Genomic DNA, 13,190 nt, shown 5'->3' with positions numbered 1-13,190 from the left:
CTTAATACCCCGCAAGCCGCTGCAAGGGCGTGTGGCGGGGGGTGTTAGGACACCACCTGTAATTTAGAAAAGAAAAAAAACCGCATGCAAGAACCACAAATTCATGCATTCACAAAAAAACATGGCATACATTCATGCAAGAACACTTACACCCTACACACATGCAAACACTCAATCTACATCTTACATACACATGCACCTGAAAGTATACCTAACAGCTTTGCAGTGTTTAACTTTGCTCCGACTTGTAAATTCAATGTTTTTAATACTTCTAAAGTGACTTCGGTTTCCTACTATTATGATTTCTGATTGTTCAGGGAAAACCATTTTGCATAATGAATGTTGATATAAACTAAGCACCCTAGTTGTTTAAAGTTTTATCTGTGTGTTCATGAAAAATGATAGAATTTAGGACTTTCAATTCAATGGACTTAATTCATTAGTGCACTATTTGTTGTTCTACCATGCCCTTCCTAAATGAAACAGCTCAGAACCAGCAAAAAGTAATATTCTCCTTAAATTTCCAGATTTCATGTGTCACTACCCCTTTGATGTTCTTCGGGGCAATATTAATGGTGGCAAGAGGGGCAGCCGTTTGGAGTGACATAGCCACAGAAGTTGCAGCACCAAAGTGGCAAAAACTAAGTGAGCCCCATACTTGGCTAATTGCTGCTGCTTACTTGATCTTCTCTCTCAGGATAGGATCAGGAGGACTAACCACTATTGGCAGTCATCGCTCCAATTCCCTCACTCAACATCCCATAAGGTATAATTCTCTCAACATTTAGATTACAGCCATTAAAAGTAGTATAATCTACAATACAAGTGATTGCAGATGAAGGGCAGAGGCACTTTTCAAAGATTTTTAATGGGCGTAGTTCCACATGGATCCAACCTGTAAAATCTGTTCTTTGCAATGCATATTAATAGCCCTTCTAAAGTTTTGAGAATGGGGAGCCTAATATGCATGATGATAACAATAACCCCACCCTATATCTAATTAGTTGGCTTCTATACTACTCACCTTGTAATATAAAATCTGATTAACTGATGTAAATCAATAGGATCTTAATTCCAATTAATCAATCTTTATCCAATTCCATCCCTAAGAAAGAGTCAAAACATTTCAATTAATCATTAACATCCACACCTACCCAACCAGAACAAATATTCCAAAAACTTAAATATAGCTCATGCAGACATAGGTGTCATGTCATATATAATAAGTGTCTTATATTTTTATGAAGCCCTACTTATTTAAGTTCAGTGTAATCTCATAAAGAGAGCCATTGCTGCAGAGAAATATCATGCCTTTTTAAGTGTTGCAAAGGAGTATTATGTCATTAGAAGCCTTAACAACACTGATTATGTATTATTGCACAAAACTGATGTAAAATGTGAGAGATGATAAATAACATCACTCATCCATAACAGATTACTAATATAGTATTTGTCCAATGTATTATCACATCTTCATTATTATTTATTATTTTTACCTTTTGGCTGACTGGCCAACTAAAGCTTGGTCATCTGCAAATGTAACATATTTTATAAATTCCCCATCTATCTTTATTCCAATCGTTGGCTCTTCCCACACCTCTGTTGCCATTTCCTATTTGTATTAGTTGAAAGTCAAGTTAATAGTGAGCTGCCCTGTCTTACACACCTTCTTAACACTGCTCATGACCTACTCTCCATATTTATATAATAGAATGTGCCATTCACCATGAAAATATCAAACTAATTCACAGGAATACAATTCTTCTCTGTGGACTCCATTTCTTGCTGAGTGTAATGATGTGGGTAGCATTTGAGAGCCTAATGCAAAATGTTACATGGAACTGGGAAGATAGCAGATATGCTAGTGGAGCACCATGGATTTTGTTTGTTCTCATAGCCAAAGGACTTTCCTCGGCCCCCCATGGCATAGCAATAGCCATTGTGTTTTACGGAATGATTGCAATATCAGGTGAGACTATCACACATCTACACAATTACTATGTATCATGACAAATGTTTTTTATAAACATAATTTTAACTTCAAGGTTTGCCTTAGGTGAAATAGGTAATTAAATTTTGATGTTCTGCAATGCTAATTTTAATTATACATGTGCTTTTTTCTAACATGGGTGACTTTTAAGCAATCTTGATCATTTTGCATTGGCGGGTACTGGTATTTCCAGTTTTGGAAATGAAATTGTTTCAAAGGTCTAGTGATCAAATATAATTTTAATTGAATTTTGGATTTTTGTGGCTACTCATTCTTATTTTGTTTCCGATCCATAAATCCTGCAACTGCATGCAATATGTGATCAGTGAAGAAGGCAGCTCCTATCAAAAATAGTTATTATCTAAAAATTGTCTTCTGATGACTTAAGTGATGATATAATGTGTTGACAATGATTGAGAAAAGTTAAAAGATGTAGGCAAATTATTGGTTAATGTTAGCAGTGATAGAGAAGATTCATGTGATTTGCATAGAACAAAAAGATTTTCAAACCCTGTACCACAAGATTGTTTAATACAAATTAATCAAATACTTATTTTATCATCAGGAATGTACAATGCATGTAATATTAAACATAGTCGCATAAAAATAGATAATTATCCAGAAAATATATTTTTAGGATGCTATAGAATTTTAGTAATTATTTGTGTGTGAGGTGAGATAAAAATGGTTGAAAATCAATTTCTCACAAACAATTTCTGTTAGCATCATAGAAATGGCAAGAAGGAGTGGGAAGCATAAAAGTCAAAATAAGGGATGTGATATAGAGCAAAAAAGAAAACGAGAGCTAATACAAGGTCTGGCCACTGCTTGGAGAACAGGTAAAATCCCTCAACTCCATTAGCACTAAATAGTAAGAATTCACTGTGATAAATTCACCATCAACAGCAGAAAAAAATATTTCAGCAACCAGAGAAGCATCTGAGTTCGGTGTGCAGAAAGTCTGACCAATTAATTATCCAAGTTTTCTCAGCAACATTCAAAGTAATAGTGAGATATTGTTTCCTTTTTATTCTCTACCCTCTCCCTCATTTCTCTTTATCATGAAAAGTTTGTAATTTATATTTTCAGATAACAATTCATCACACAATGTTTGCCATTCAGTTTTATGATCTAGGATTATACTAAAAGAAAGTCAATTAAATTTTTTTTTAAATATAATACTAAAAAAAAGAGTAGAAGGTACTTGAAAGTTCTACGGAAGCTTAAGAAGACATTTATGCATCTTCCTCTATACTAGGAACTTGTTTTTCAAATATTGCTCAAGGCTCGAAAGACATACTAGACAGCCTTGAAAGAATTAAAATTTGTGGTAATACTTTCCAGCTTCTTCAGTTGCCACAGCGTGGAGCTTGAGGGCACTTTAAAGCTAACTACCAACCTATAAATTTGAAATGGGGCTTGATGCTTGCATATGTTGTGAAATTATTACAATAATAGGAAGCAATAATGGAAATATGTATTTAAAATTTAAATATAATTATCTTTTCATTGCAATCACTGCATCTTTAACATGCATCCATGCTACCTATAGAGTTCAAGTACCCATTAAAACTTTTACTTACTTAAAACATTAAAACAAAATTTTTTTTTCATTTTTCACACATTTATTAACACATTTTTTTCATTATTTTCATTAAAACAAAATTTCATTTTAATTTCATTTAGGTCTGAACACCTTACTTGGATCTGTGCTGACACAAGTGACATGTTTACTTGATGTAATGCCAAAAATTAAAAAATTCAGGAGAAGCATCATCATCATTGTTGCAATCATGCTCTTTTTTGTTGGCATTCCACTTACATCTCAGGTGAGCAACCATTTGCATGTTACATTTAAAACCATCAGAAAGGATTGAGCATTTATCCCCCCCGCATTTTTCTAAGTTCACGCATGGATGAATTAATGCAAAGCACATGAATTACTTCTTCTTTGATGCCAAGTCTAAATCTTTGAGCCCTCAAGCAGAAAAAAGAATTTGACCAAGAAAGGGGGTAATGGATTTGCCAGATTAACTGGTGCATCCTAACAATTTTCACTCCGGCAAGCCCAGAATACAGTAAAGAATACCTTTATTTAAGAAATAGAATGTTATTGATTGAAAAAAAATTAATTGAAAGTGTTAATTTTTAATATTCCAGGCTGGCTTGAAGGGATATTACCTTTTAATGCATTATGCAATGTGTCTCCCAATAATTGTCCATACAGTTTGCATGGCCATGGCAATTAGCTTTGGGTATGGCCAAAAGAGATTCCTGACAGATTTGTACCACCAAAGCAACAACATGATTAAGCATTACTCTTCCAGTTACTTGACAGTTCTGCTCACATCAGTCATTCCAATTATGCTTTTGGTAAGTAAATACAGTTCCATTGCCTCAATCTTTGTATGGTATGATAATATTAATAATACTTATCGGCCTACGGATTTCATTAGTAAGACCTCTATAAGGCACTTCAAAGTACTTATTTAGCCACATAAAAAGTTAAATAGGTATCGTGCATAACATCTTATCAAGAAACTTGCATCCTTTATACCCTAAACTTGGAGAAGTAAAGACTAAGTTAGGCATTTCACAAATTTACATTTGAACATTTAAGACCTTCATCAACAGAATAAAAGAATCTGGCCTGTCAAATAAGTTTCACTTTTTCTTAAAAACTAAGGCATGAAAATCTTCTTTTTTAATATATATAAAGTTTGTTAAACAGGATAATGCCCATAGTCTTGGGGTCAATGGTAGTCATTTTGATTCTCATAAAAGGGCAAAGATAAAAAGAAAAAGATCCCTAGAAAAGGGCTTTCAGATATTTCATATCTGAAAGAATAGTCGTGCACTTTCAAATTTTTGTCATGGAACTCTGATGTTGCCTCCTATGATCCAGAGTAAGTTATCTGTAGACACAAAGGATCATATTCAGTTTCTGAGACCACAGTCTACAAATGGTATGATAAGGAAGACTAGCAATAAGGTAAACAATGCTCCAGTGGATTTTAAAAATTGAATTATCACATGGGGAAGAATCCCAATACTGTATAAAAAGCAAGAATTAAATTCACCGCAATAATGATGATTGGCACGATGCTCCTGGTAAGGAAGCAAAAACTATTGAGTTTGTGATACAATTTCATAACATGGTCACCCCAGGAAAGATGGCTTTAGTAAAACTAAATAAATTTTGCATTCAGAGATTGAGGATTCAGGAATCCTTTTATTTAGTCTAGTTACAAAGATTAAAAATTACGATTTTCCTAAGTTTTACTTGGGAAAATTGTTTGCACACCACTCATGTACTTACCTACTTAGCTATCAGTTCAGCAATGATGAATAGGTCATTATGGCTGGAAGAAGATTACATCTGTGCAATTGGTACAAATTGCCAATATGGCAACTGAACATACCTCAATACCTTTGTCTAGAAAGATCATTAAAATATATTGGGAAAAAAAATAAATCAAGATCCTTGAGGAATACCCGGCATATTTAGTGATCAGCATACACAATATTTAAATGCATTGACAGACCTGCACACATTTTTCCTCATGAGCAAATTTCATTAATGCTAAACTACTTATAAACCCTGGGTACATTATTCTTAGTGTCATAGTCATGATGACTGTAGATGATGTAGTATAATTTGGTAAGTAGCACAGCATTAGTGTAGTTATACAATTGTAACAATGCCACCAAGGGTCTGTCCATGAAAAATCCACTAGTGTAATTAAATAAAATGTGGAAAGAAACTATCTCAGGAATATATGTACAGAGGGATTTACTTAAACTGAACTCTCCATTTATACATACATTTCTGAATGGAATTAGGTACTAGGTTTCTCTTCTATATGTTTTTTCATGAAACCTCAGAATTAAATTATCACAGTGGACATGGTCCTTGAAGAAAGAGATGGCTTTAAATGAGAGTAAGCACATACATTTAAGATGTGGTGAGCATTACCTAGTAGAGTAGAAATTAAGCAAAATATGAGGAGACTAGGCAAATATGACTGACTTCAATGCATGGGTATGGTGGATACATTGAGTTACTCATTGTATCAGAAATTTGGAATACTGTGGTTGCCTTATACTCAGATAAAGGTTACAACTGTCAATTCCTTTTCTATAGTGGGAGTTAAGTGTACTATTTGCCTTTATAATAAACAGGTTGTAACCAAATTGAAAGCAGTCTAAGAAAAGAAAATTAAATCTTATCATTCAAGTAAATATTTCTATTGAATAATCCACAAATACAGTAAAAAAACATTGATATTACAAAACAAGATCAAGTGTTTGTAGAAATATTTGTATTCACATATACTATATGAAATAGCTCAAAATATAAAAATGTTTTAGTTCATGTAATAATGAAAGTATTTAAATCACAGGTATTGTTAGTGCAACGCCTCTGCTGCTTGGATGAAACAGCAAATGAAATATTTTCTCCACCACTGTGGTTGCGAATCATTGGATGGATGATAGCTGCAGTGCCATTAGTCCTTTTGCCAGTTGGTGCAATCTGCAAATTGTTGCAGAACAGTAGGAGACATAATTTCAAGCAGGTACAGTAAGATTTGCTAATTGTGTGTTTTCAAAAAGATACCATAACAATTTTCAACTTTTTGAGTTAATCATCAGTATTACCAATAAGAAAATACATATGAACTGAGAATTATGATCTGAGTTTAAATTTTTTTGAGGTAGAAAGGGCCCTTTTGATAGATCCCCCAGGACACCTACCTTGTCATACCTCCCTTGTATCTTGCACTATTTATGTTGTCATACCTTGCTGAGTAATAAAATAACCAGCTAATATGCGATGAGTCTTATTAAAAACAGTTGATTAGATTAATTAATTATTTAATAATAGCAAATCACTAAAATTTGATACATCACTTTCATAACTTGTTGACTGCACTCCAGAGTGTAAGAATCATTTTTTCCTGATAATGCACATGAAATCTCAATTTGTATCTAATATGTTTTTAATCAATTATTCCAGAGCTGCAACCTCATGATACACCCAGAAAAAGACTGGATGGAAGAAAGAATGGAATGCATACAGCCCATGCCAGTGGCCAGGATATGCCACACTCCAATGCCACACAACCCTGAGCTCTGTCCTAACAGCAATTATACTCCATCATACTCAAACAGAAGTATTGTACACATATGTGACAGCTCCACAGTCAATTTGTGATGTTTTTAGGCAGTATGCCTATTCGAAGTGTTTGCTTCTTAAAATATAGCATAAAAGCTGAAGAGCATAAACATTGTAAATGTGTACAGCACAAAAAGTTACAAAAATACCAGACTCAGCACTATGCCTACTTGCTTCACCACAAGTGGACCTCCTTGGAAGAGTAGCTCTAAAGAAAAAGTCATGCATTTTCAAAAGGCCAATTATTAATAAATAAGAAATGTTTAAATTATTTTAAAATCAATGAATTTTTTCATTTTGATACATTATAAATCTCTTGCATTTGCAAAATACCAAAAGATAAAAATATGATAACATAAAGCATGCATGTAACTACTATTTTCTAGTTTTCAAAATTCATTATAATATGTTTAATGCACTCTTAGAAGTGATATTTCAAAGCAGAAATGTGAGTCTGATCATGTAATATATCATGTATGATAAAGCCCATATCATTAAGAAGGTCCAGCAAATTTTATCCAAACTGATTGTTGAGTATTTAAATGCAATGGTTTAAAAGGGTTCTGTGATACTATTTACTGTTATAATTAATTATTTGATTTTTATTGAATAAAATCACCAAAACAAAAACAGTATTTCTGTTAAAACGTTACCCATAATAATGGTAATAAAGAAGCCCTCCAAAGTGGAGGGAGTGAATGACAGAGACCTTGAATAAGGGTATTAAGAAAAGGTTAGAACATTTTTTAAATGGAGCATAGTTTTGTATGGCATGGAAACTGGGTTGTTGAAGCAAGATGACAGGCATTTATTGGAGACTTTAGAGATATGGATGTGGAGAAGGAAAAAGTAATATGGATGGTAAGGAAAACAAATGAAGAAGTACTCGGCATGGTGGGAGAGGAGAAAGGGCTATCTTGGGTGGGGAGACTAAGTAGATAATATGACATGGAAGGAATTTAAAGTACTTCATTGGTTAATGAGAAATTCAGAAGGAAGTAGTGTAGCTATAAAAGAAAAAGCACATAAGGTACTACTTAGCCCTATCCTAGAATACTCGTCCATAGTAGGGGGTCCATATGAGGTGGTACATATCCAAAAGATAGAAAAAGTTCGAAGAAAGGCAACAAGATATGTACTCAGAAGGTACAAGAGAACAGAGAGTGTCACGGAAATATTGGATGCACTGTAATGGGAGAGTTTGAAAAATAGAAGAAAAAGGAGTAGGTTAGGTCCGATGTAAAGAATTGTTAAAAATGACGAAGCATGGGAAGATTTATGGAAAGAGATAGAAAAACCTAATTTTAAGGGAAAAAGTAACCACAATTTTATACCAAAAATAAGAGCGCAAAAAACAAATAAGAAAAAATACTCTTTTTCAAACAGAACTATTGTTGATTGGAACCAGCTGCCGTGAGGTTTGTTTGAGCCTTTTCCTTCCAATTTTAGGAGTTTTAAGAATAAGCGTAAAGCAGCAACTGGGTGATAATCTTCATCGATCAGTGGTTATTATAATAGGGTACTTAATAAAATATTGTTTTTATGTGATTTGAACGCGTTAGAAGTTGTATTGCAAAAGTGATTGATGTGATAATGGTGCGTGATTGTGAACAGGATATGGAATTGAAGAGTGCGTGATCATGGCTGGATGCGGCGATGGACGGTGCATAGTATGTACTCGTATGGTGTGAACCTAGCCCATGGGTGATGGTAAAGGTGCAGTTGGTAATCAGCAAGTGCCATTGTATAAAAGAGCTTTTTGTCTCCTATCTGTTCTTCTTGTGTATGTATGTATGTCCATTGTAAGAATGACAGTTGATCAGACTTGACCATTGCCACCAGGACGATTGCCTAATTGCAACGATAAATTCTCAAATTCTTAATTCTTCTTAAAAATTTGAAAAAATTCAAAGGATGCAGGAAAAGTTGATGCAAAGAATTTTGATTGTTGTTAGAATATTGGAGACTGTGAAAGGGGGCAGATGATGAGGGATGGTATGAAGTGAGGCAGAAAGTATTCAGATGTGAAGAAGGGTGAAGGGTATTAGTATAGGATGTCATATTTTGTTGTGTTAGTTGATGCTTAGAAATTGATGAATCATTTTTAGTCATGCATGTTTAGTTTTGCATGTTTAGTCAGTCACTCATGAAAAGCCTAATTGGTAGACTATCATAATAATAATATTTTTGGCATGATTCTAATTAAGCCACATTTAATGAAAAAAAATTATGTCATACCACTGTCTTCAATAATCATCTTTCAGCCCATAGCAACCACTGTCTTCATTCTTCTGGCTGCTTTAACTTGATTATTCATTTTGTTAAGCACTGCCATAATGGCATTTTGCACATTTAAGCAATTTTCAGGAAAAATATTAGATTCTAAAGCTTAACATCTGGAACCTTACAGCAATGAGCTTCACTGATTGTAACAGATTAGCTATGCAGATGTTCTCCTTTTTATTCCATGGCAATTCACCAGCTTTCCCCTCCTATAGAATGATAGCGTATTTTTCTTCTATCATTTTATTAACCAGTTCAATAAACATCTCCTGGAAGAATAAGAACAAAAGTACCTTGATTAGAGAAAAGCATTATTTTTACTAGAAACCAAACCATCAATGAATAAAAATTTGACCCTTTTTAACTTAATATTTGGAAAAATGGCCAAATATTTAAATAATATTTATAAACCAAATGGCGTGATAGGTGAGTTTGTAGCATATTCTACCCATGCAATTTAGTTGGAGCACACTATATGGCAAATGGCATGTGAACTATTGTAAACAGAGGTCCTTACTCTCAAAATCCTTTAATTTCCCAGATAAACCTGCTCCAACATATATGCCTGATTTTGCATGTTCAAAGACATCATCAAATATGCTCCTTTAGGCCACTGGTCAGAAACATTTTGCACTTATCATCTGTCCATCATGAAAAAATAAAATTTAAAGGTTGTCTCAAAGACTGTCCACTGCCTTTCAAAAGGGTTGAATTCATAACCAATTGGTTGAGAATAATGGACAATTGTTGCCTAGAGATTAGATTATATGGCCTTGCTCCGTTAGAGGGTAAAAAGAAACTTTACACTTCCACAATAAAGATTTAATATTTCAAGACCATGGTTTCGATGCTGCGCAGCATCATCAGGTAACATACATCAACATTTCTTCAACTTATATAGTCTGGCTCCAAGAGGGGAGTAAGGGAGAGGAGAGGGGGTAAGTTGAGTTTAGGTGCAGCAACCCAGGGGACCGAGATGGTGCGGGGGCTAACGTACTGGCTTCCCACCCTGAGGGCACGGGTTCAAATCCCAGAGGTGTTGAATATTTTTCAGAGGTACCTCGATCCCTACTTGAGGTGCCTTGTAAAGGGCACTTTGAGTGAGTACGGCATCCGTCGGATGGGACGTTAAACTGCGGACCCCTTGGTGCCTTTTGTAAAGAGTAGGCTAATGCCGACGCCAGGTTTCTCTCCACCCTTCATCCTTTCCTGTCCATCCCCTATGGCATAAATGACCTTAGCTGTCAGTCGCCTCCCCTAAAAACTACTACTACTGCAGCAACCTATTAGTGATCTAGGGGAGGGGGAGGGTATATATTGGAAGGTTACTGGCTCAAATTTGTGAAAGTTTATATTAATTAAATGATCATCAAATGAAGAACACAATGTAACACTCCACCGTTCTTAGAAATAGCAGTGGAAAAAAACAAACACATTGTGTTCTACATTTAATGGCGGGGGTGTTTGTCTACAATGGTTTGACCTTTATTAAGGGACAGTCGATGATCATCACTGCCTTGGTGTGGGTAAAGTTGGTAAGATATTGGAGTCTTTTAAGAATTTTAGGAGGGGGGAATGGGAGAGGTATAATGCTTCATTGACCACCTCAAACCTGTAAGACTGAAGGGATTGCCAAATTTCCAACTCCTCCAAAGCATTCAGCCTGCATCCTTTCATTTCAGGGTGAAGAATGTCTGCTGTGAAGTTACTGGTGTGATTTTTATTAATTATTTTTGTTAATGATAATAAATGACAATGAAAGTGAACAACCCCAGGAAGTACAAACTTTCATAAGGAATGCATTCATCATATAAGAAAGGATTCTTTAATCATCACTATTAATTTTAATAATCTGGATTACAACTAATATGACAAAAATGTTTTTCCCTTTGGCACCCTCACACGTGACTCCAGCTCAAAAAACCTCCTTCTTCCTTCCCAGTAAAATTCCCAATAGGTTCACACTCCTCCAATATCATTCTACTCAAGGATGCTGTACATATATAGATATGTATGTTTAAAGGCAATGAAAATATCCTTGCCACCTGAGCATGTATTAATTTTTTAACCCAAATCATGACAATAAAATGTCTCAGGAAATTTAGCATGTAAGTATTATTTTGGGAGAGTATTTTTATTTGTCTTGTGTAAACGGGAGGGGTGTGGTAGTCTAGTGGGTGCAGTGCCAGGCTAACTGGCAAGCCAAGGTTAGATTCTGGGTGGTAACATATCAGCTTCACTCAATGCATCTGATGTGGCCAAATGTTCTGGGGAAAGCTCAGGTAGAATAGGTAATGGAACTCCTACCTTGATGGGTAAATTTCACATGACATTCAGCATTTTGTCATTACTAATTGAACTCTGGATACACCTATCAAACCAAACTTACCCGTTGATTATTGAAGCTGGTTTTCCAATAATGGCAGTCTTCACTATTCTAAAAGACATTCAAATAATGAGTAACAACAATTTTGTGAGTTTATTAAAATGAATTGAGGTTTTAATAGCATAAGGAGTTAACTACTAATAACTACTGTGTGGCTCAATGATGTACAGGGTTCGTCCGGAAAATAAGTGTACTGAGCTCAGGAAAAAAAATTTATTACACTTTTACATATCTTTAGCTAATATTCCTCAAAATAGGACCCTTGTGAGTCGATACACTTGTTCCAGCGGCGTTCCCATTCCTGGAACGCTCCCGCGAAGGCATCATCGGGAACCTTCGAAGACTCGTCGTCGACCTCTTCTCTGCCCTCCACGAACATCTTGTGCCACCGAAAGATCATGTTTCTGGACATGGCTGACTCCCCGTAAGCCTGGTTAATCATACCGACAGTTTCGGTAGACTATTTCCCAAGCTTTACCGCAAATTTGATGGAATAACGCTGCTCCAAAAACTTCGGCATCGCGTTCCGTGACGTGGGTCGAGCGTGGAGGTTCGCGTTAACAGAGCTCCTGACTACACCACAGCTCAGAGCCGACTGCCTTTTTCAGCGTCGCTTGCCAACATACCCCCCTCCAATCGCAGCCCGTCAGAGCGGTGCTGGGCGCGCCTGGAGCGGGCGCGCCCAGCCCAGGAGTCAGTACACTTATTTTCCGGACGAACCCTGTATGCTCATTTTCGATTTTTACAATTGTAATCGTGCTGCTAACAGTGACAAAGACAATTCAGTTTCAATTATTATTGCATAAAAACTTTGTTCATATTGATAAATCGTACAACCATATTAAATGTCGTTAATTTAAACATGACTAAATAAATAAACATAAATTTTTAAATTTGATGAAGACAGTCACAAAAAAATCATCAATTGAGTTAACAGGGTTAGCATGTGACTAGATTTTTAACCCTATTCTTGAAATTCAGAATACAGTCCGATTTCTAATGAGTTGGTAGCCAGTTATACCATCCAATTTTCACGTATGAAATCAGTCGTAAGTTAAGGGCAGTCATTCATTCGACAAATATTTCAATTCGCATTATCCCTAATAGTGTAGTTATGGATGTGAGATGTTAATTGGTAAATTTCTAGATTAACTTTCACGTGAATAAGAACCCTAAAGATGTATAAACTCAATACAGTCATGATTCCATACCTAATTTTAAAAAAAGGTTTGCAGTCGTCGCGTTGTGGTAAATTTCGAACTAACCTCGCGCCCCATCAGTCAGCTGCGTTGCCAAATCACTTTGAAAGAAAAAAAAAAACACTGAAAAGTACGTTTCCCTGTATTGTGTATATT

At 35.3% G+C, this 13,190-nt stretch overlaps 1 protein-coding gene across 1 annotated transcript in view; it reads left to right on the top strand.

Moving 5' to 3' along the window:
• LOC139697977 (sodium- and chloride-dependent GABA transporter 1-like) overlaps positions 1 to 7,718 on the top strand; it is an 80,963-nt gene extending 73,245 nt beyond the window's left edge. The window contains exons 6-11 of the mRNA XM_071596831.1: positions 528 to 766; positions 1,752 to 1,969; positions 3,677 to 3,819; positions 4,151 to 4,363; positions 6,394 to 6,567; positions 7,008 to 7,718. Coding sequence (XP_071452932.1) covers positions 528 to 766; positions 1,752 to 1,969; positions 3,677 to 3,819; positions 4,151 to 4,363; positions 6,394 to 6,567; positions 7,008 to 7,205 — 1,185 coding nt within the window. The 3' untranslated portion in view covers positions 7,206 to 7,718. The remainder of the gene's footprint in view (positions 1 to 527; positions 767 to 1,751; positions 1,970 to 3,676; positions 3,820 to 4,150; positions 4,364 to 6,393; positions 6,568 to 7,007) is intronic.
• Positions 7,719 to 13,190: the final 5,472 nt, after the last annotated feature.

Source organism: Hetaerina americana, unplaced genomic scaffold, assembly GCF_022747635.1.
Source record: "Hetaerina americana unplaced genomic scaffold, ioHetAmer1.1.p SCAF_8, whole genome shotgun sequence".
Taxonomy (NCBI): domain Eukaryota; kingdom Metazoa; phylum Arthropoda; class Insecta; order Odonata; family Calopterygidae; genus Hetaerina; species Hetaerina americana.
This window is presented reverse-complemented; position numbering and strand designations above follow the sequence as displayed.